The following is a 22,376-nucleotide window of genomic DNA, read 5'->3' on the forward strand; positions in this document are numbered from 1 at the left end:
AGCACTTACTGCTGAAACAGTTGATTAGTATTCTACATAGAATTAAAAAATAAACATACAACACCTCTTCCAGAGGCTTCAGAATATTTGCATCAAAAAGGGACAGTCCAATTATTGCTGTAAAACACTCAAAGACAAATGAGGAGCAGAAAAACAAACCATCTGACCTCAAAATTGATAGAAGACAGCTTTCCTCTTCTAGACTCTTCCAAATGATTCACTTTTTCTCTATTTTATTTTCATTTGTTGGAGGTCTTTTATTTTCAGGAAGACAGAAAGTGGAATAACACAATTGTTTTGGCAAAACATTCTGAGCTCTGTTGGAGATTTCAATAATCAGCCACTATTATGCAAAAAATATATTTTGTTTTGTAATTGAGAAACCAAAAGGAGAATTTAAGGACAGAGAAATGACTATGATTTTTATCTATAACTTTCACTCTGGCTACATTATAACCTATATCATCACTTATAATCTGTTCATGAAAACCATCTACAGAAACCCCAAAAATACTCAATTAATTAAACTACTCCTTTACATTATTCAACCCAATATAGAGCTAGACCTAATATACTAAGATGAAAGCACCCATCTCTTTTCTTTCTGATCTTGTACAAGAAATAAGTAAAATTGTATTTGTCTCATTTATGTTGATGTCAGCCTGAAATTACTTAGAAGAGGCTAAGTTAAAAAATAAAAAAAGAAGAGTTTTATACGGAACTGACAGTCAATCAAAGGTGTTGGTATCAAAATATAATATTATGAAGGCAGAATGATCACATTCTGGAAAGAGGTTCACTGTTCCAAAGTATGTGTTGGTAAAGAATGAGGGTGGGTACAAATAGATGGGAGGGGAAGGAAAATGATACAGGAAGAATGGACAGGGAAAGCAAATGAAGAGACAGCAAACCAGGATGAAAATGAATACACTCACAGCTAATTGACTTGGTATTTCTTAACCAAATTCCTTTCCTAATCAGAACAATAATAACAGGAAAAAATGAGTCCTCTAAATTAGCATACAATTAATATTTAAATAAGCTCTAGAAGATTAACATTCACAGATATATACTGTGTAATCTGTACATGACTGATAGACATTAACTAGGGGTAAGATCTGATAGGCGAATGTAGCTTAGACAACAATATTTTTATTATTGAGATGAAAAGACGACACACCATTTGGCATATCAAGTGTTTAAACATTTTGCTATTCCTAAAGACATTTCTGGAATTTTAGCTGTATAATGTTCAGACATTTAATATTCATTCTGTTGACCCACTATTTGAAAGACAAGAAAAAATTATGAGACTGAAAAAGCATAGAAGTTAGAAGACAAAATTTCTTTTTAGAAACAGTAATATTGACAAGTATTCCCCATGCCAAAGCAGTTTCAAGTATGATGCAATTCCTCATGAAGGCTGTATAAACATATAAAATTCATGACATATGTTTTTCAGAAGCAACACATGATTAAGGAGCTAAAGCACATGTCACGTTCAGCTCTCCTACCTGTCCCACTGCTCTGTCGTAATGAGGATGTGAAAAGGTTTTTCTTGTATACAATGTGTGGAAGCCATACAGCCAGAGAACATAGCTGTATGTGTGCCACATGTCACAATATCTCCTATTCCATAACTTGATTAATGATCTAGTTGGTTTAGAGTTACAGTTTCCCTCCCATATTACACAAGAATAAAGTAACAGTGACAGACGTGAAAACAATTAAGACATAAAAATATAACATATATTATATGTGTCATATTCCACAGACCTGTCTATATATTTTAACAGTCCCTCAGCCTGCTATTCTGAGGTAAAGGATGTTTTCAGTTTCCCCAAATAATAAGAGCAATAATAACCATAACAACAGCAGCAGCAATAATCATCCTCATCGTCTCTCACAATCAGGGCCCCTTAATGTAATTTTTTTTGTGTTGATAAACCCCAGATTTTTATTTCAGACATGTATTTCAAAGTAGAAATTGAAATAAATCCAATCTAGGTAATAAGAGCCCATATATTAAAAAAAAGCCCAATGATTTTCAGTGTTAGTTAACATTTTAACACTACTGCTTCCATCACTGAATGGCTGTTTAGCACCACTGACTGAACACTGCATAACACAATACCTGACAGGTATGTTTGTTCTTCCATTTGCTCAGCACACATGGAGTGTTTTGCATTAAGTCCTAGAGGGCAACAGAAAACAGAGAGTGGAGTTGGCAGCACACATTGTCACTATCTGTTAACAGAGTTCTGATTTTTCAAGTTTACAGATGAGGCATTCGACACAAAGATGCAGCTGTTTTAGAACAGCCCACCAGACAAAAGCACATTTATCATCACTGGGAGAGCTGGATCTTTATGAAAACTAAAGCTGTTGAAAGAGGTCTGAAAACCGGATTAGATGTCACTGTACTTGAAACCTTCTGAAACGTACCTCCATCTCCTTGAGTGCATCTCGCAGTCTGTCTGGTCTCTTGGTTTTCAGGATCCAAGGATAATCTCGGGCTGTCAAATAAAAGTAAAAAAAAAAAAAAAAAAAAAAAAAAAAAAAAAAAAAAAAAAAAAAAAAAAAAAAAAAAAAAAAAAAAAAAAAAAAAAAAAAAAAAAAAAAAAAAAAAAAAAAAAAAAAAAGGTAGAAGGTAGAGAAACTTGTATATATAGGTGACTGTATAAATATATATGCGTGTGCATGTGTGTATGCATGCGTGGGAACGTGTACGAACATTTTTACATATAATTAAAAAAGTTCTTCAAGTTGAGCTTCTTTTTCTGTGGAAACACAAAACTAAGATTCCTAGGAGTTACTTTAAACGTAAAACTTACCCACCACCATTGGAAGGAATTGGCTGTGGTTTCTATTGTCAAAGGATCTCCTTTTGGAAGGCTCAGTCATAGGAACTGCTGGCATGATCTATCCATACTGACCTGGACTTCCCCATGGCAATTATGTATAAAGTCCTCAGGACCTTACCCAGCTTGCAATGAAAAAGCATCTCCTGTTCAGTATGTTAAGTCAGATTTAAGTTATCAAATCCTAAACAGATTCTATTCTTCTGAACTAACATTTCATTGCCTAGTTTCAAAAAGCAGGCACTAACATGTCTGCAAAACATATATGCCTGAATATATGCATATATAGAAGTATTAAAAACAGGCAATCGTGAATGCCATAACTTATAGAGTATAGTTATTTATAGGATTTGCTTTTGAAAATTTGGTCTGAAGAATCTGCCAAGTCAAGCAAAGAAGAAACTGAATGACTGCTGAAGTTCTTTAACAAATTTATCAATGTACAGCACACTATTGTGAAAATTCTGGCCTAATACATTAATTCTAGTAACCAGGAGGCAAAACTTCCTCTAGAGTTGCCAGTAATTGGCTTGTTTCATGGCTGAGAATCAGGCTCTAATAACTTGTGAAATTTCTTCATTTAAAAGTGAGCAGTTCTCTGTTCATAAGTGTACAATAAAAACCATGAGAAACTAGAACACATTGTTTAAAATCTGTTCCTATTTAAAGGAAACCTGATGAAAAGTTTTGAGCTCCAGGCTGTCAGTTTGTATGCCAACTTCCAGACTGAATGACTTAGCAGTTATGCTTAAACCTCCCTGCAAAAAGGAGCTTACAATAGAAGTGCTATAGAGTGAAAAAATGAAGGATTTCATATATCAACAAAAGAGGACACCAGCATACAACTTCTCTTTATGTTTTATTGGACTGAAGCCAGTGTTGGTGTAACTATTATGATAATATTAATTAGGCATGTAAGATCACATTTTCAGTGGCTGCCTTCATAAATACTGGAATACTTATCCACATATGCAAAATGGGAAATTGCCTGTGCAGATACCAAACTATCTGTACAAATCAACAGCTGTGAATAAAGTTCCCCATTGCTCCTGTTTCCAAAATGTGCCATGCAGGCTTTGCGCCAAGGGCACCCCTGTATTCAGAGCAATGAAGTGCAGCAGCTTGTGCTCCTTTTCCCTGTCACATGTATAACACGTAACAGCCATGGCTTGCGTGTAGGGGGGGTTATCTGGGCCTGCTTCTCCTTTCAGACATGCAGTGCCTGTAAGATAACCCCCACACTGAGCACAAGGGATGTAAACCTATGATGCTCCTCCCTGTGTGCAACTCCTCCTCAGCTCCCCACCTTTACAGAGCTGTATTGACTGCCACTGACACAAAACCCTCTGCAGTGGGTGTAGATGGACCACATGGCTGCATCAACCTGTACACCCATCCCAGCGGGGCTTCAACCTGCTCCAAACACACCTAATGGTGCTGCAAAGAACTCATCCTTCCAGAACACATTTTGCCTTCAAATGCATGCAAAATTCCGTGGAAATTTTCATTCTGGTAACAGCACACACATTCCTTGGTGAAGCTGTCTAAAATACATCAATTAGGTTTTTCACACACATTCCTTGGTGAAGTTGTCTAAAATACATCAATTAGGTTTTTCAGAGTTGTCATGTAATAATGTTTGAACATTAATGAATGTTCTGAGCAATAATAACTATGCAGGAGTTGTAAGACTTGAGCTAAAGAAAAATCGTACTAAATATAAAGAATCTTTAACTGCCACAGTTCTGCTGTGTGGTAGTATGAACTGAAATTGCCTTGAACCAGGTAATAGTGTAAATGTTTCAAAGCTAAAAGCATTCTATGAAGGCAGCTAATTATTAATCTGGGATTTGATTTTGGCTGAAAGTACTTTAGTTATAATTTTCAGTTTTAAGGCAGTTAGTATTGCAATTCAAGAGCTGATTGGGAAAATGTTTATTGCTCATCTGCTAAGCAAAAATTTCATATGGAAAAATCTGTATTATTTTTGTGATCCTTTTCGACACTGGATTTGAGAAGCAATACACGCTACCACTCTTAGTGACAGAAAAAAAACAACAGATTGCAAATATACCAGGAAGGAATAATTACAAGTTTTGAATTGTTTTGTGCTGTGTAGTTCTATGACCATCTGCCTTAGATGACACGTGCAGAAAGTTACATTAGAAGCAGTCTGAGGTTATTTTAATGCTTTTCCAGGGACATCGCCAATCCAAATTAACAATTTGGCCTTACTGTAACAAGAAACTCAGAAAATATCCTTACAGTCTCCTAGCTTTTGCTTCTCTTCTAAGTAACTGTGCTTCATCTGTGATGCTAAAGGAGAGAGGATGAAAAGATGAATGATAATCCTTATAACTGCTGTCAGCAAATATTAATATTTGAGGACTCACACAGCTTGATAAAACACAAAAATTTACAAAAAAAGTTAAGACAGCCCCGATGTTTTCACCTTGTAAGACAGATACCTTAAATTCGCAGTGAAAGAAAGGCTTACACAGCCCAGCAGGTGGGCTGCTGTTACTGAGCCCCTCAGTCTCATCAGATAGTGAAGGGAGCTGCAACTGAGCCCAGGACTGGGCTGAGTCTGTCTGTCTATCAGCAGACAGTGGAGTGTGGACCATGGGATGACTGCGCCAGCCTGGACCCAAAGAGGGGGTAATTCCAGCCCAACAGACCTTTGGGCCTGTGGTGAAACTTGTAGGATTAACAGGATTAATCAGATAAAGAAAATGGATCGTTCTCTCTGAAATGGCCATTTCAGATAGCAGGCAGGGTGCCGAGGCCGGGCTGGCACTGCGGCGCGTTCGAGATGCCCTCTGCTGGGGTCCCAGCATGTGCTGGGCTGAGCAGAACATAGAATATCTTAAAAAACATAAGAATTCAGAGTGTAAATTCCCACTGAGGTTTCTAATGGCATAAAGTAAATATTTTTCCAATTTCTTTTTCTTCTCTGGTTTAAAGGTTTCAAATACCCTGATGTAAATTGGGAGACAGAACCTCTTTCTGTGCTTCCTTACTCCATAGAAATAAAGAGACACGTACTAACAAGAAATTCAAAGATGCAGTTTTGGTGTCAAACATTGAACATTCTGAGGTTTTGTTTAGTTTCAGTTATGGTTATTTATATTTTACCTGTTTCTTTCTTGTCAGAGTATTGGTGGATCCCAATGTCTTCATCTATACAAAAAAAGTTAATACATTTCATTATGGATGTGACACTAGAAACAGAACACAACTTAGCAAGCAAAGTTCAGCATCTCAGTTTTTGCCAGCTGAAACAGTGTTAGGTGTTAAAATACAAGCAACAGTGAAAAAAACCCAGCATACAGCCTGAATACCATTAGGACTTCCAAAAACCAGCAGGCAAGGCATGAAAAAGGATGTGACAAATTTATTTGGAGCTGTCATTTCCCTCACACACACTTTGATTCTCTTCCAGCTGCCAACATGCAAAAGTATTTTTACCACCTTCCTAATCAGCATATTTTGTGTTCTTTCACAAGGAAAAGTAAGGATCACAGTGAAAGGTGTACCTTAGAATAACTTGTTTCCAGTGTTTTCTGATGACTGACACAGCTGAGCTAGAGACAACAGGTATTTTTTAAGACTGATGAACTCATAAAGCTGCTCTTTCAAAGGATCCAATATTCTTAATCTATAGGTAGTATCGTCTACCTGGTTCCCATGGCGAAGAAATTTGGATGTTTCAGCTACACTGAGACTGCAACCACACCAGTCACTTCCTGATGTGGCTGACAGGTAAATAGTTGGGTGTGCCATGGCAAGTTCCACTGACTAGACCTAAGAACAGGGTTACATTGCATCTGTTTAAAATAATTAGCTTGTCACTGCATGCATCTCCTTCTAAACTCCGACAGGGATATACCATGGGGAGAAATTCCGCACATGGGAAGAAGAAGGTAGGAAGGCACTGAAACAGCAGGCAGGTTTTAAAGCAGGACAGCAGTCCTCCCTTCTGCCTCAGAATTTTTGAGCAAGGTCTCTAGGCAATGAATAAATGGAAGCAAGAAGGTCAAAAGTGGAAAATAGGCACAGTAACACACTCCTTTAACAACAATAAATCACAACTGTGATTTCCTTAAGCCTTGTATGAAATACAGCTTTTGACTTTTTGATGTTATTTGTTGTTACAGAACAGCTCTCACACAAAGATGGGGTGTCAAAGGCACATTGAGACAATACTTGAATAATAGCATTCAACTGAATATCCATTGATTATTCAAAATAATATTTCAGCAAAAGTATTGTACACCACAATCGTCATGACGTGTCATAAATAATATTTTGATTTGGTCCACTTTGGTCCAGTGGGTTTTTTTCAGTATTATATTTTAGCACTAGCAATGCAAAATGAAAAAGGTAATTTCTACATGGCTGGTAATTAGTCATGTGTCTCCTGGAACAATCAATTAATAAGATAAATATGTCCTTGCAAGCATAAAATTTCAAGTAATTATGCAAAATACCCAGAACATGCAGTATTTTCTTATTTTCCCACTGAGTACAAATCAGTGCCTCTGCAGATCACTTGACTATAGATCATTCACCCAAAATAGTCACTAAACTGAAGCTTACAATCAAGCAGACTATAGCTTCCTGAGAAGAGAAATATAATCTTCAATTAAATATAATCTTAACATTTTTTACTTGAAAGGATGCTCCAGTTCTACGGCAAGATAAGCAAAGAAGCTGACCAAGTTCAAATACCATACTGCTGCCTAATTTTATTTCTCCTAAGTATAAAAAAAAAACATTTCATTTGAGTAGTCAGAATTTTACATTAGTTTAATATTCATCAACAAGCTTTGATGTTTTGTTTTAGTAACAGGGAAGAGCTCACCTCTAATATGTAAGTTGGTCTTCAAAGACCACAGAAACATCTCAGTCAGGAAGAAGGACATCTGGTGACATATGGAGCCTTAGAGCTGGGAAAAGAAGGAAAGAAACCCCATGAGCCAATTTATTACCCTCTACCACCAGTGAAACTGCAGGTATTTTGGAAACTAAGTGCTAGAAGAACCGAGCCCTGATGATATTTTGTTGTATGTAAGGTGTAACTTTTGATCGCAATAAGTTGAATAATGCATGGAAAAGAATACGATAAAAAATAGAATATGTCTATATACACATCATACACAGACCCAAATCAACATTTCTTTAAATGAGCTGCTCTTACTAAAGCAAATAATTTTGTGCTTGATGCTTCTCATATACACATTATAATCTATTTTCACTGCATGGTTATTACCTTGACATATGCAGAAGTGAAACCACTCTTTAAATATCCAGTTTGGATAGGAAAATTTGACTTTCAGGCCAAATTTTTTAAACGCTGTACATAGGGAAGTGTCAATATAGTCAAGAAACAGCTTTGAGCACAACATCTGCAGATATTAGTTATAGTGCCAAAACCAACAAATGATGTCTTCTAAATTAAAAAAAAAAAAAAAAAAGCACTTAGAATAAATCAGTTAGAACTGACAAACAACAAATGTGAAGCATATAGAATATGAGTTGAAATATTATGTATATACATATGGCTACTTATTAAATGTTTGCTGTGTTTTTTCAAACAATCCATCTGAATATTCCCAGTAGAGGATGTTTGTGTTTCTAAGGAGAATTGGGAGTATTCCAAGACGTAGTACCCAGCAGACTTCCCTGAGTGATTTTCTGCAGTGGGCCACTAGACCAATGGCTCTCACTGCTTTCTCTAAACCCAAGGACCCACTGAAAGCTGGACTCAGCAGTGGTGTTTACACAACTTTAGGACCACTGTTAACGTGGCACTATACTTGAACATTTTTCTTTTTTTTGAAGTAGACTCTTAATTTGCTTTCCTTGAGTGCCATTTAGATAGTGAATCACTTACAAGATGATTGTAGAATTTCTATCACACAGAGTACCAGACCTTTGCATCAAGAGTGCCATGATGAAAAATACGTGCAAGAATTTCAGGTGGCATCAAGGAAGCTATCATGGTCCCAGCAGAGCTGGGAGACCTTGAGGTGTTATCACTCAAGCTAATGTGTATGTTTTGAAGTACCGCCTAATCCACTGAAATAGCACCAAGTAGAAATAGCATTTTCTTTCCACTGATCCCCAAATGTACAAAAAGTCTTGCTGACTTACTAAATCCCATAGTTCTATCAAAAAAAAAAAAAAAAAAAAAAAAAAAAAAAAAAAAAAAAAAAAAAAAAAAAAAAAAAAAAAAAAAAAAAAAAAAAAAAAAAAAAAAAAAAAAAAAAAAAAAAAAAAAAAAAAAAAAAAAAAAAAAGCTCACAACACAGATCTAGTAAATATACCTTCATCTTGGGTGAGAATGAGGTTTTGAAAAAAAATGCCAGGAGATTAGTAGCATGGTGGTCTGTTGAACATGGGAACCATTTTTTGTATAAATATGGATGACAGCAGCCCATCTTTTTCCACGTGGACTAAAGCAAAAGAAGATTGTACATAGCAATTTTATCTATTTTCTCATTTTTTTCCTTACTTACTTCAGCAAGTGAAACAAAACTTGCATTCCCCAGGGCCCATAGATCCTAGATTAGAATCTCTCACTAATAGGAAGTCATCAAATTGAGTGACCTTCTCAAAATCCTGTCATGGTTTGACTTAAAAATACCCTCACACACCTTTGAGTGTGTTCAGGTGGAGAGAAAGCACATTGCCCAGAAGCAAGATGCGGTGGGGTGACCCTGACTGGACTCCAGGTGCCCACCACAGCCACTCTCACTCCCCTGCTGAGGGGGACAAGGAAGAGAAAATATAATGAAAGGCCTGTGGGTCAAGAAAAGGATAGGGAGAGGTCACTGACTGACATGGGCAAAACAGACTTGACTTGAAGAAATCAGTTTAATTTATTACCAAACAAAACAGAGCAAGATAATGAGAAATAAAATCTTATCTTAAGAACACCTGCTACCCACCTCTCTCTCTTCTTCCTGGACTCAACTTTACTCTTGATTTCTGTACTTGTTCCCCCCAGTTAATGGGGGCTGCAGTCAATTCATCACACCTTGCCTCTGCCACCCCTTCCTCCTTGAGGGGAGGACTCCTCATACTCCTCCCTTGCTCCAGTGTGAGTCCCTTGCATGGGCTGAAGTCCTTCAGGAACAGACTGCTACAGCCTGGGCCCCTCATGGGAATATTCCTATTCCCCCCAAAGGAGTAGGCTGCTCTAGTGTAGGGTCACAAGTTCTGCCAGCAAACCTGCTTTAGCGTGGGCTGCTCTCTCCAGGGGGGAGCCTGTTCCAGCATGGACTTTCTATTGGGCCACAGCCTCCTTAAGGCATCCCCCTGCTCGACTGTGGGGTCCTTCACGGACTGCAGGTGGATCTCTGCCCCTCCGTGGCCCTCCAAGGGCTGTAGGGACAGAGCTGCCTCATCATGGTCTGCAGCACAGGCTGCAGGGATAGCTCGGCACCTGGAGCACCTCCTCCCCCTCCTTCTTCCCTGGCCTTGGTCCACAGGGTTGTTCCTCGCACATATTCTCGCTCCTCACTCTGGTTGCAATTTCCTCTTGCACTTTCCCCCTTTCTTAAATACGTTATCCCAGAGGTGTTAATGCCATCATGATGGGCTCAGCCTTGGCCAGCCGTGAGTGTGTCCTGGAGCCGGCTGACATTGGCTCTGTTGGACATGGGGGAAGTTTCCAGGAGCTTCACATAGAAGCCACCCCTGTAGACCCTCCCCCCACCAAAATATTACTGCACAAACTCAAGACACAAGGTAATAAGACTAGAAGACTTGGACATGACAGATAATCTAACATAAATTCCCCAAAATTATTGCAAAGCTCTTGTATGCAGGCTGCATGGGAACTTCCAGTTGCGTCTACCATTGAACACAAAGCCTTCCCAAAATGCTGCTGTGTGCCCTCCTACATTAGAGATGACTTTTGAGTCCTTATTTTTTCAATGTCAAACACATGGAGGGAACTTGCCAAAAAACCCAGAAGTTTTCAAATGAGCACTAAATACTCAGTGTCCGAGATGTGTACTTTTCAAAAATTTGTCCTCAAAAATGGGGAAAAAAAAAAGAAAGTCTGTAAGAAAATGTCAAAACCCCAAAGATTTCTAAAGAACAGCCCTTCAGTTCCACACTGACAAAGCCAAATTTTCAATGTACCTAAAAAGGGAGAAGAGATTTTGTCAATTATCAAAATCTCGAGTTTAGCTTTTTTCTGCTCCCTTTCCTTGGACTCTGAGCACTCACTAACCAGCTAATTATTGGAATGCTTGTTACTGTTGTGACAGTGAGAATGGACATCTGCCCAAAAATACTGCTCCAGTCTAAAAAATTCCAATCTCAAATACCTTCTGATTAGTTATACTCTACAGGGGAAAAAAAAAAAAAAGAAAGAAAGAAAATTTGTTTCTGTAACAAAATATGGCATTGTAAAGTCTGAATATTTTGTTCAGAGGAATATTCTTTCTTGTTCCTTTTGAAGGAATACATGCTAACTTTTGGAGTTATGCAACTACATCTCACCATTTCCCACATCATTATATTCCAGTACAATGGGCATGAGGACGATGACTACAAAGTGACCTTTCTGTATTTGAAAAGTGCCTCTCAGAATTTACAATGTTCCTTCAACTCCATGCGCTGGGCCCTGCTATTGCCAAGAGGTAGGTAAGAAAACATAAAAATTCCTCCCATTGAACTTTAGGTACTCCATCCCTCCCTCTTTAAAACTGATTGGAATTGGACAAAAAATGGGATGAAATAACTCTACTGTTAAGGTAAAACTGCGATTGAATTTTAAAGCTGTTCTTTTTCTGGCTCACACAATACTGACTGTCTGCTTTCACAATATCACCACAAACAACAGGGATATTTTAGTGGTTGCAAAAGCTTACTGACAAATGGAGATGTTTTGCAATGGTCAGTCTGTGCCAGTGTCTGTGTTGATTGTTTTGTTTAAGAAAAAAATCTTCAGTTTAGTAAATCATCCAGAAAATAACTGCCTGGCCCCTTTGAAACCTCAACAAATGCCGAAATTGATACCAAGGGTCCTCTCTGACACCTCCAATACAGATGCTGTCGAGATAAATAATTATAAACTATGCACTGCCTGAGTGATTTGGGGCAGTGATACTGCATTTCTTCTCTTTCCATAGTTACCTGGGAGAGTGGGGTGCTTGTGAAAGGCAATGCTCAGCTCCTGAGGTGAGTGCATCCCAAGAAGATGACCTCTGAAAACATACTAGGGGCAGGCTAGAACTAGAGAAAAGGAGATGCTGACTACAACAGACCATCTGAATTCTGTAGTTCATGTTCCAGAAGCATGGCTTGGTGTGACAATACCATCTGAAATGCCCCTCTAAGAGTAAACTGCAGGCTACAGGGCAGCATTTGATGACCTATTCCATAGAAGGTGGGCCAAGCTCCCAGAAACACAATGTTCCCAGTGAAAGAGCAATAAATAAGGGGAATCTCCTCCAAAATATTGCTGTAGTTTGTGATACATTCCTAAGGAGTGGAAACAAGGTGAAATATAAAGCCAGTCAGAAAGCAGGTCCTCTATGCCATGGCAAAGTTACAAAGCTGCTGCAATGGCAAGTGTACATATACTAGTAAAGGTGCTTCAGATGTGGATTTTGGCAGATGTAATAGGACAAAAGGCCCAAATAAAAGAAAATGCTGCAGAATCAATTTTCACTACTCACGTGGTATCAGAATCTCTTGGCAAATAATACAATACCTGGAATTATTTTATAAGAATTGTCACAGAGGATCTTTTTGTGTTCTCCTATTCCATAAAATCACACAGTCATAGAATATCCTGAGTTGAAAGGGACCCACAAGGATCACTGAAGTCCAAGTTCTGGCCCTGCACAGGGCCACTCCCAAGAATCACATCATTTGCCTGAGAGTATTGTCTAAACACTCCTTGAACTCAGACAGGCTTGGTGATGTGGCCACTGCTCTGGGGAGTCTGTTCCAGTGCCCAACCATTCTCTGGGTGAAAAACCTTTTCCTAATATCCAACTTAACCTTCCCTGACACAACTTCAGGCCATTCCCTCGGATCCTGCCCCTGGTTACCACAGAGAAGAGATCAGAGCCTGCCCCTCCTCTTCCCCTCGCATGGAAGTTGTAACTGCAATGAGGTCTCACCTCAGTCTCCTCTTCTCCAGGCTGAACAGACCAAGTGACCTCAGATGCTCCTCATAAGGCTTCCTCTCTAGGTCCTTCACCATTCTTGTGGCCTCCTCTGGACAGGTGAGGCCACCCCAGTGCAGAGCAGAGTGGGACAATCACCTCCCTTGAGCAGCTGGCAATGCTTTGCCTGATGCCCCCAGGACACAGTTGACCCTCCTGGCTGCCAGAGCACTGCTGACTCATGTTCAACTTGCCATTGACCAGGACCTCCTGATCCCTTTTTGCAGTGCTGTTCTCCAGCAGTTCCCCAGTTTGTATGTACGTCCAGGGTTGCCCTGTGCCGGGTGCAGAATCCAGATTGCTTTTATTAAAATAAAGCTTAACCTCACTTTTTGATAAGTAGAGGTTCCAATCTTCATCTTTCGCTTCGCAGTGGCAAACTCTGAGATCAGTAGAAGCTCTTCTGTGCTTTACAAACAGCACCCAGTTCAGGGTCTCATTTACAGTGAGACTGTGGTTAAGCACAACGGTGAATTCTATTCTGTCATTCAAGATCAGATAAAAAATGCCCTGGCTACATAAAAGACTGACCTAATCGAATTTAAATCAAATAGATTATTAATTCTTCTGAAATGGCAACTGCAAAGTTGGCTTTGGTAGTCCCCATTCTTTCCACCGTGTTGGCTCCCGATACCTCTGCTTCCAGATCACCACTGCAGTTTGGCACCTTCCCCTTTATAGGCAGGCTTGGGCTCATCTTATTTTTCCTCCCTTTTCTTAGATGCTCGTCGAACTCAGACTCCTTCTCGCCTGCAGCTACTTCTTTCTGAGCCTAGGCCAGCCCCTCCTCACAGCTACTGGGACTGAAACTCCCCACCAGAGATCTTGGCTACCTTTAGTAGTATAGTGGGCTTTATTCTTATATTCATTTACTTGTCCTTTAAATCCCTTTTCCACTGAGAAAAGAAGTGTAGATTTTGTACTATAAATGAAAATCAGATCCCCTGTTGCTAAGACCAACCTCTGACTTTAAGAAATAGAAATACAGGTATGCTTCTATAAATCTATTCAGTGCATAATAATTCATACTATAATATTGGTGTATTTCCAGCTAACACAAATAAAAAGTTGATCAATTATCATAAATCTGAACCTTTAGGCAAATATTTACTGCTGCTACTTTCTTCAGAATTTGATGACTCAGAATATTTTTGCCAAACACACGAATGAAGAAAATTCTTTTAATTATTCCAAGTTCCCCAATCTAAATAGGAAAACTATTTTGTAGATGGGTGAACAACACACAAGAGCTGTATCGAAATACACAGTGAAGCTTCTATTGTAAGAAAAGAATAAGTATGGCTTGCAGAATAATCGTGGAAAGGAAATACATTATCTGAGAACTCAAGAATTCTGGCATGAAAATTATACATTGTAAATTTATTCTCATATTCTGTGAAGTTGTATCACGTTCTATTGAATTTTTTTTTTTTGAGGTTTGTTTTATTGTTTTGTGAGTCTGAAAATAATGCTCCTTTTTTTGCAAAGACAACCGTACTTACTTTAAGCTATTTACATATTTAAAAATAAAATATACACATAACTCCTTAAGAACATTAAGATTATTTGTCACATAGTAAGAACACTGAGAATGTTATAAAACATTTTATCTCCAGTTGATATCCATTAAGATTATTACTTGCACAATTAATTGGCAAAAAAGCCACAAGGGCCATTATTCACAATGGGAATTGTTGGATGAGACTGGTGTCCAGTTCATCCTCTGAGCTCTGAACTAAAAACTCTGTCTGCTAGATGGAGGGTGCTGAAATACTACAGAACATCTATTTGGGGGTAACTTGTTGCCACCAAATTGCTGGTTCAGGTGTCAAAACCAAAGGCACAGTTTTTGCTGAGTTGTCACCCAAGTAGGTGATGACAGGATCAGAAACTGAGTTCTCCTGCCTCACTCCCGTTGTTCTTACCTTCAGAAACGCACTTCCAATAAACATTATTGGTGTTTCGAAAGACAGCTATTGATTAACTGAACAGATAATAAGATTAACAACGTTTAAGCAGAATTAATTTGAGGGAGGTAATGCCATTTGTCAAGAAGATACTTAAGTTTATGTAGCAGCCACACCTCTGACAACATTGATGAGGCTAGGAACCGTTCTCCAATTGATACTGCAAGCAAGTATTACAATCTATAACAACTCTCAGACAGAGTGGGTGTGAAAAGTTAAGAAGGTCACAGAAAATAGATATAATTGACCCGGGTTTTTACTTCACAGACTGAAAAGTTCATATACACATTTTGATAAAGACCCTGAAGGCCTTTATATAAACCAGATAGTAGATAAGTGATCCAAACTATAGATATCCAGTACTGACACATGACATAAGGCAATTACAGAAGTACTAAATGTCAAGCTGTTCTGCGACATTCTTTTAGATAGTGATTTCTGTTGTAAATAAACCAATTTTTCAATACTAAAGGTCAGAAGGTCATAAAATTAAGGTCGTAACAGATATTTCTTACTGTCAGCCAAAGGAGAAGGAAACAAATCTCTCTTTTTTTTAAGCTAAGCAGAAAGGAGGTGGAAGGACCTGCAAATAATCCAAGCATAGGAAAAGTCCTTGTTCTGCTGTTGCAACTCCTGTTTGCAAGGAAGGAGGTTTATATTGGCAGGTCTTTAAACTCAGAACACCAGTTCACATTGGAAATTCATGATGTAAATGAGTGGGTTTACAGCAGTACTACTGACAGCAGATCTGAATTGTTTCTTTCTATTTGTGCCTCTATGCATAGGTGCCTTAGTTCATCAGCTGCCTTGCAGCATAGGCTGCTACTATTAAATAAACAGTGACCAGAACAACAGTTAAGTCCAAAACAATGAGTTAACCACAATTCAATCTGAATTTTAACTATACTTGCACCTAAACAAATATTTTTATGCAGTGCTTCAGATTTATCTATCACACAGCTAACCAGATCTGTATGCATGCCACTTAAATTAAAGAGCAGCACTAAAAATACAGCATGAACATCTATTTAGTTTTCCATTTCTTTATGTGCTGTACCAACAAATTTCTCACTGAAGTGTATAGCTCTTGCCTTTAACATTTTATACAATTCATGTTCACTGAGCATGTGCTTAAAGAATTTTCAAAAGAACGTTGGTAAACACATTGATTTAATTTACAAATCTTGCAAATTTGCAAGCTGCTTTTAAAAACAGAAATGTATTTCTGAGTATATGGTATGAGCTGAATAAATTTATTAAAACAAACAGATTATTTTTAGATCTACAATATCATTAAATGTATTTTTTGCATTATTTTCTAGAATGTTTTGTTATTTAAAAAATTTTCAGTAGCTATTTTATGTTGACCTAATTTGTTTAGATGCAGGCAATAAATTAGGCAAATAATAAATTAGGCTTCACTAATATTTGAAAATCACCTTTGAATAGCCTTTTGCAAGGCTCATTGAGATTCTGTTGAGAACGTTTATTTTTAATTTTTTTTTCTGCTATACTTGAATTCTAGTTAATCCAGTGAGACTTGTATCTTGTTTTTTTCAATGTAATATTAAAAAAACTACAATGGCTGCGTGTCAGACTTCCTTTTAAGAAAGATTTGATTGCAAACACAAACAAAAAGCTTTTCTTCTTTTGTACTCCTTTATGATCTTCAAACAAGTTTCTATGAAAAGGACTAATAATTTTTCAGTTTTAAGCCATACTCACCTTTGCAGTTGGGAAAGACAAAAAAAATGAAAATTTCATGTTACAATAATTAATTCCTGATTGTAATATTACAGTATAGTTTATGTTGCGTTCTAATTATGCAGATACGCATTAGGGAAAATAACTTTGAAGGAAAAAAACACATTTGTTTAAACATTTGCATAATTACATTTGAAACTGTTGAGCAGTGGGGTCATATATAAACCAAAATATACACAAACTTTTATACTGAACTACAAACTGCTCCACTATTCTTAGGAAAACCATGAGAGTGAAATACTTGTTCTATAAGTACAGCTAGTTTCAGAAATCTGCCTTATTAAAAATGCAAACAAAATAGGTCCAAAATGGTCAAAAGCTGAGATCAGCTTCATTCTACTTCTTATGTGAGCAGAGTAAGACCAGCTGTTGGTAAGATGCCTGCAACTGTCTTTGACCAGTATTTAAAACAGTTTTGGTCTCAAACCTGTCCTACAACAGAACACCAACAGATTTACTAACTTCCAGCACTACTCCTACACATTTGAGTATCCACAGTAAAGAGAAATTGAGTTTTAGGGTCTGCAAGACATCACATAATGGATAATGGATAGCATCCAACACTTCTTAAAGAAAACTTTTCTCTTGCTAACAATACTATCCCCACTGGATAAACGCTGCTAGGTGCCACTTTATGATTAGCTTCATCTGCCTGAACAAGTGTTTATATCTTTACCTTTATTTGATATACCAGATATTGATACTGATGAAGAAGTCATTGCATCCACCAACCCCAGTTTCACACATGCAAGTGCTCTAACTTCTGGTTGGCATGAGTGAGTAGTCCTTCTTAGCTTCTGTAAAATAATGCAGTGGCGGAATTCATATGTATTATGTATTAAACGAAAACTGAAATGAAAATGGACTTTTAGACAACTCTTAATAATCAGAAACAACTAGTTAGCTTGCAGTATCTTCCCAACATGTAGTCAAACTACGGAGAGAAATGGCCTTTTTTTTTTTTTATATATAATACTGGTGATATGTTCTCTGGCTTCAGGATTACTGTCTTACTTGTCCAGCTGAATACTGAAGGTGTTTTTCTAGGGGACAGATTTGAAAGAGCCAAGATTCACTCAGTCAAAATATGTGTATCCTTACTATCTTTAGCCACCAGTTAGCATGTCCAGTATATTTGTTCATCTACCCTTTCTTTTCAAGACAATGCTTATTAACTCTACTTCCATTATTAAGTGATGGATTTATGGTACTCATTGAAAAAAAAAAAAAAACAAAGCAGCTCTTGCTAATACAAGAAATACTCACTGAAAGAATCAATCCTGTTAAAATTATGAAGTATAATAACAGAAGGTGTAATGAGCTCACCACATTCTACTTTTATAACACCAGTTGTGAACTCAACCGATGATTTACAACAACTACTCAAATATGCTACCAGCAGAAAAATCCATTTAGCTAAGTTTCTAGGAGTTTATAACTTAAAATTGGATCCTGTTATCATTCAGCTCAGAGGAATAACTACTATTGGGTCAATTGGTCCAAGCTCCGAGGGAGCAGAATGTGCACACCAATATTTTGCTCCAAATTACAATACTATTATGATTGGCACAAGACTAATGCCAAATACACTTATCAGATTAGGGCTAAAGTTTGCTGGGCAAACATTATAAACTGCTGCATTACAGATCTCCTTAGTACCTTGTTCTATTGTTCTCATAGGTCTGATCTAAAAATCTCCTTGAAAATCTACGAACAAGTACTTTCGAAACGACACATGACATAACTTTCAGTGCCTAATACCTTCATAGCATGTGATGCTTCCAGTTACCTCTGTATTCATTCAGAAGGTCCAAATTTTATAGAGAAAGAGCAGGATATCCAATACCCAATCATTCACAATATCCAATTATTCAGTAACACTAAAGAAAGATGTTTTACTTTTGCTTAGATTCTACTCTCTTAACAGCTAAAAGAAACATAAATAAATGAGTATCATATAAAATCTTGGAAGAATTAGAATTAAATTAGTTATACCAATGGATGTCAGCTTCACAAAGTACACCCACTAATGCTAAAATTTATACTACTTGAATATAGATGCAAACACTCAATTCCCAAGTTGATAGTGAACATGACATTAGGAAGATTCACTGATTTTAATTCCACGTGTTCTTGCAACATAAGAACTGTCCTTTGAGAAGAAAGGTCCTCACAATCTCAGAAAAGATATCCAAGTGCTGTGTATATGTAACTGCAGACATAGTACCAGTAGCCCTATAAAGATGTGGACACTTAGGTCTGAAGGGACATTTTGTTACACTTTTTAAGGCTTAGGAGGCCATATAGCTTCTTAAGAAGCACCTGAAGAAGACTTTGATCCCTTTCCTTTCTGAGCTCTGTGCCAGTTCCTCCAGCTGTCATCCAACACTTTACCAGAGAAGGTCTTTGGAAGTTTGGGCAGCTTTCAAAAGCAGTTGGATATCAGAAATCCTTAACTCGTATCTGAAAATTAGTGCCAAGATGTATCAACTTCTCTGGGTGGAGTATTTTCAGAATCACCATTCCTATGGGCTGAATTTAACAAAGACTTTCAGGTGGCAGATTTCTTTGCTGAGCGCTCGTGATCATTCCTGGGCACAGAACTGAGATGTAGTGCTTTGTACTATGTTCCATTTGTGAAATTTAATGGCTTTTATTCAATCAGTCTTAGGAACTGATTCCATAACAGCAGAATTTTCTCTTAGAAACCTTTCTATTTCCTTTCTCCTTCACTCACCTTGAACCAGCATCCTGGGTCAGAAGTGCCAGTTTTAAATTTTTATTCCTAGGACAAGCATCTATAAAACCTGTTCCCTACTCCGCTGCCTGCACATCCTTACAGCAAAGACATAGCACTGTTAAGTTTGCTACTGAATGAAGAATCATGATTTTAGAGAAAAAAAAAACCCTAACTTTATTGTACTCCAAGTTTTATTTTTAAATCTTTACTAGCCATGGCAGAAATTTGCAAACTGCATCTATTTTATTATTCTTGCTGCAAATACATGAACTGCGGTTATAATGAATGAATCTATTTCTAAACAAGACAGGAATATTGCAGCAAGTGCTATAAAGTACAGATGCTCATCTCTGTCATTAATTAGGTAAGAGAACAGCCCATATTTCACTGGCATGGGGTCCATGTATATTTTCTTTCAGTTTTACAGTAATAATTATGAAATGTAATAATTTTGCTGCTTTGAATCATTCCACCTTCTCTCAATCCCCTTTAGTTATCTGCATCTTAACCCTCTGAATTCCAAGAATAGTAGTTCACAAAGAAATGCAAATTAAAGGGGAAGTTGGGTAATTCTAGGAAACATAAAATGATTCCTCGTTAAATCTAGAAATACTTAGTGCTAAGTAAACTGGGTTTTAAGGAAAGAGAGCTCCTTGGTGCAGAAGCACCCTCTAATGGCTGGCTCCTGACTGCTCTGGATAATAAGTGGAAAGGCAATATAATAGCTCCCTTAAAAAGCAAGGGAAACTGCTAAGATACAAAAAAAAAAAAAAAAAAAAAAAAAAAAAAAAAAAAAAAAAAAAAAAAAAAAAAAAAAAAAAAAAAAAAAAAAAAAAAGAAAAGTGAATATACATATGCATACACTCATATTCATATTTCACATACATCCTCTGTTGTATATCCCCAACACAGAAAAGGAGCACCATGAATCTGATAATTTTTTTTTAATTAGACCCTGTATTTCCTTTTAAAACAATATTCTCAATTTAGCAGATGAAATAGCTTTTTATGTTTTCCCAGGTTCCAACCATTCTTCAAAATGTCAAGATAAACAGAAACTGAATTTCCTCTCTTATCTCAAATAACTTTTACAAAAGAAAACTAGTTGAAAAAGGCTTTAAGAAAAATGCTATACTAAGTCCAAATCTTACAATAATTTAGGCTGGAAGGAACGTGGAAGTCATTGGGTCCAATCCCCTGCTTAGGCTGGCCAGTTCTGAAGTTACATCTCAATAGTAAAATACATTAGGAAAAACAAATTCCTTTTGGTGCCTAAGCTGTATTGGAAACGTAAACCATTTCTGCTGTCAAAATATATGCTTAATAGCTTTTTTTCCCCCTTCTATTCTATGGCTTTGCAGGTTTATTTTTTTTTCTGAAAATATCCAAAATTTGCTCATATAACTGCATTATTTTACCTCCACATTAGAATGTGTACCTAGCATCCAGTCCTTTATTATTAACTGTTAAGTATAATATCTCAGTGTTCATACAAAGCCAGTGGTAGATAGAGCAGTTAATAACATGAAAGTAATGAGGCTAACCGACCAACTTGCTTCTCAACATCACTTTTCAAATCTCTTTGGGCTAAATTTTCAGTGTGGGGAATTAGCCATAGAAATCCCATTAACATTAATGAATGTTCCATGGTTAACTCCCCATGCTCTGTGCTGAAGATTTACCCCTATATCTCTAAAATAAATATGGGCAGATGCCAAAATTCTTTTTATAGACCCTGAAGAAATTAAGGACTCTATTCTCAAATAATTGACTTATGCACATATATCTTCTCCCCCCATGGATCATCTTCTACATATCAGACTGGGTGTAATGTCTGCATTATTCTCATTGAATAGATTATCCGAAGTGCATGTTTACTGAATAAAGGGATGAGTTAATTGTATATTTTACAAAACTATATAGATTGAGTTGGATTTTTCTCATCATTAAATACACAATTCAACAGTATTCAGTATAATTAAGAACAGCATGTATTTGTACTTATACTTGTGAAGAAAATACAGTATTTGGGAAAGCCAATAGTCTGAAAGAATTTGAAATTATCCTACATCCCTACCAAAACCAAACTACAACTGGGGCAACAGAAGTCTCTGCAAGCAGTGGCTGAGGCACTGTGTGAAGACGGTGAGGGATATTTTTACACAGACTATGAAAATATTAAGGTGGGAAGGGCTTCTACGCACAAAACCAGCAGCTGCCCTCTTTTGAAAAGATTTTGAAAAGCAGGAGTGGGGTACATATTGTCATCATTTTTTCAACTCCCATTTGCAATTTTTACAATTTTAATTTGGAAGCCTACTTGACCAGTTGAGCTCATCATTTCAAGCTCCACAACAGCTTAAAAAAAAAAGTGCCAAACAACTTCTACGCTAAAACTATGCTTTGCTTTGGCAAAGCACTAAAATTCATATTTATAAACACTTGGCTTCACTGCCATTAAAGTACATGCATAAATGCTTTATTTACCTGAGAGCTACAACTCCCCATAAAGACAACATGCTGTGGACCTTTTATTATACTGAGATTCTTTAAGGTCTCTGATGCATCTCAATCCATTAAGTCAATGAACTGCTTCAAATCATATTCACTTCCTAAAATCTGGGAAATAAATCTTCAGTGACACTCTTTTTTCGTGCACGAAGATTTGCCTTACCTTCCTTAAAATTATTCTTCTTGGAAATCAGATAGGAATATGTCAGGTATAATACCTAATTGTACGCATCTTGCATAGAAATTTAGTTTGTTGGGAACTCTAGTTTGTTGGATTCCCTAGTTTGTTGGTGTTATCACCACAACCTCAAAGAGGACAGCCTACTTCCTTCTTGAATAC

General features: G+C 37.2%; 1 protein-coding gene across 4 annotated transcripts in view; it reads right to left on the minus strand.

Annotated features, from left to right (window-relative positions):
• Positions 1–22,376, minus strand: part of WDPCP (WD repeat containing planar cell polarity effector) — a 146,434-nt gene that overhangs the window by 95,840 nt on the left and 28,218 nt on the right. For all 4 annotated transcript variants that reach the window (XM_027898153.1, XM_027898152.1, XM_027898155.1 and 1 more), the window contains exons 3-7: positions 7,726–7,810; positions 5,997–6,041; positions 5,127–5,177; positions 2,446–2,516; positions 2,135–2,194 (exon numbers count right to left, since the gene is read on the minus strand). In XM_027898153.1, the coding sequence (XP_027753954.1) occupies positions 2,135–2,194; positions 2,446–2,516; positions 5,127–5,177; positions 5,997–6,041; positions 7,726–7,786 (288 nt within the window). In that variant the 5' untranslated portion in view covers positions 7,787–7,810. The remainder of the gene's footprint in view (positions 1–2,134; positions 2,195–2,445; positions 2,517–5,126; positions 5,178–5,996; positions 6,042–7,725; positions 7,811–22,376) is intronic.

This window comes from Empidonax traillii, unplaced genomic scaffold, assembly GCF_003031625.1.
Source record: "Empidonax traillii isolate 1590-97213 ecotype Southwest subspecies unplaced genomic scaffold, ASM303162v1 scaffold580:size560489, whole genome shotgun sequence".
In the NCBI taxonomy this organism is placed as follows: domain Eukaryota; kingdom Metazoa; phylum Chordata; class Aves; order Passeriformes; family Tyrannidae; genus Empidonax; species Empidonax traillii.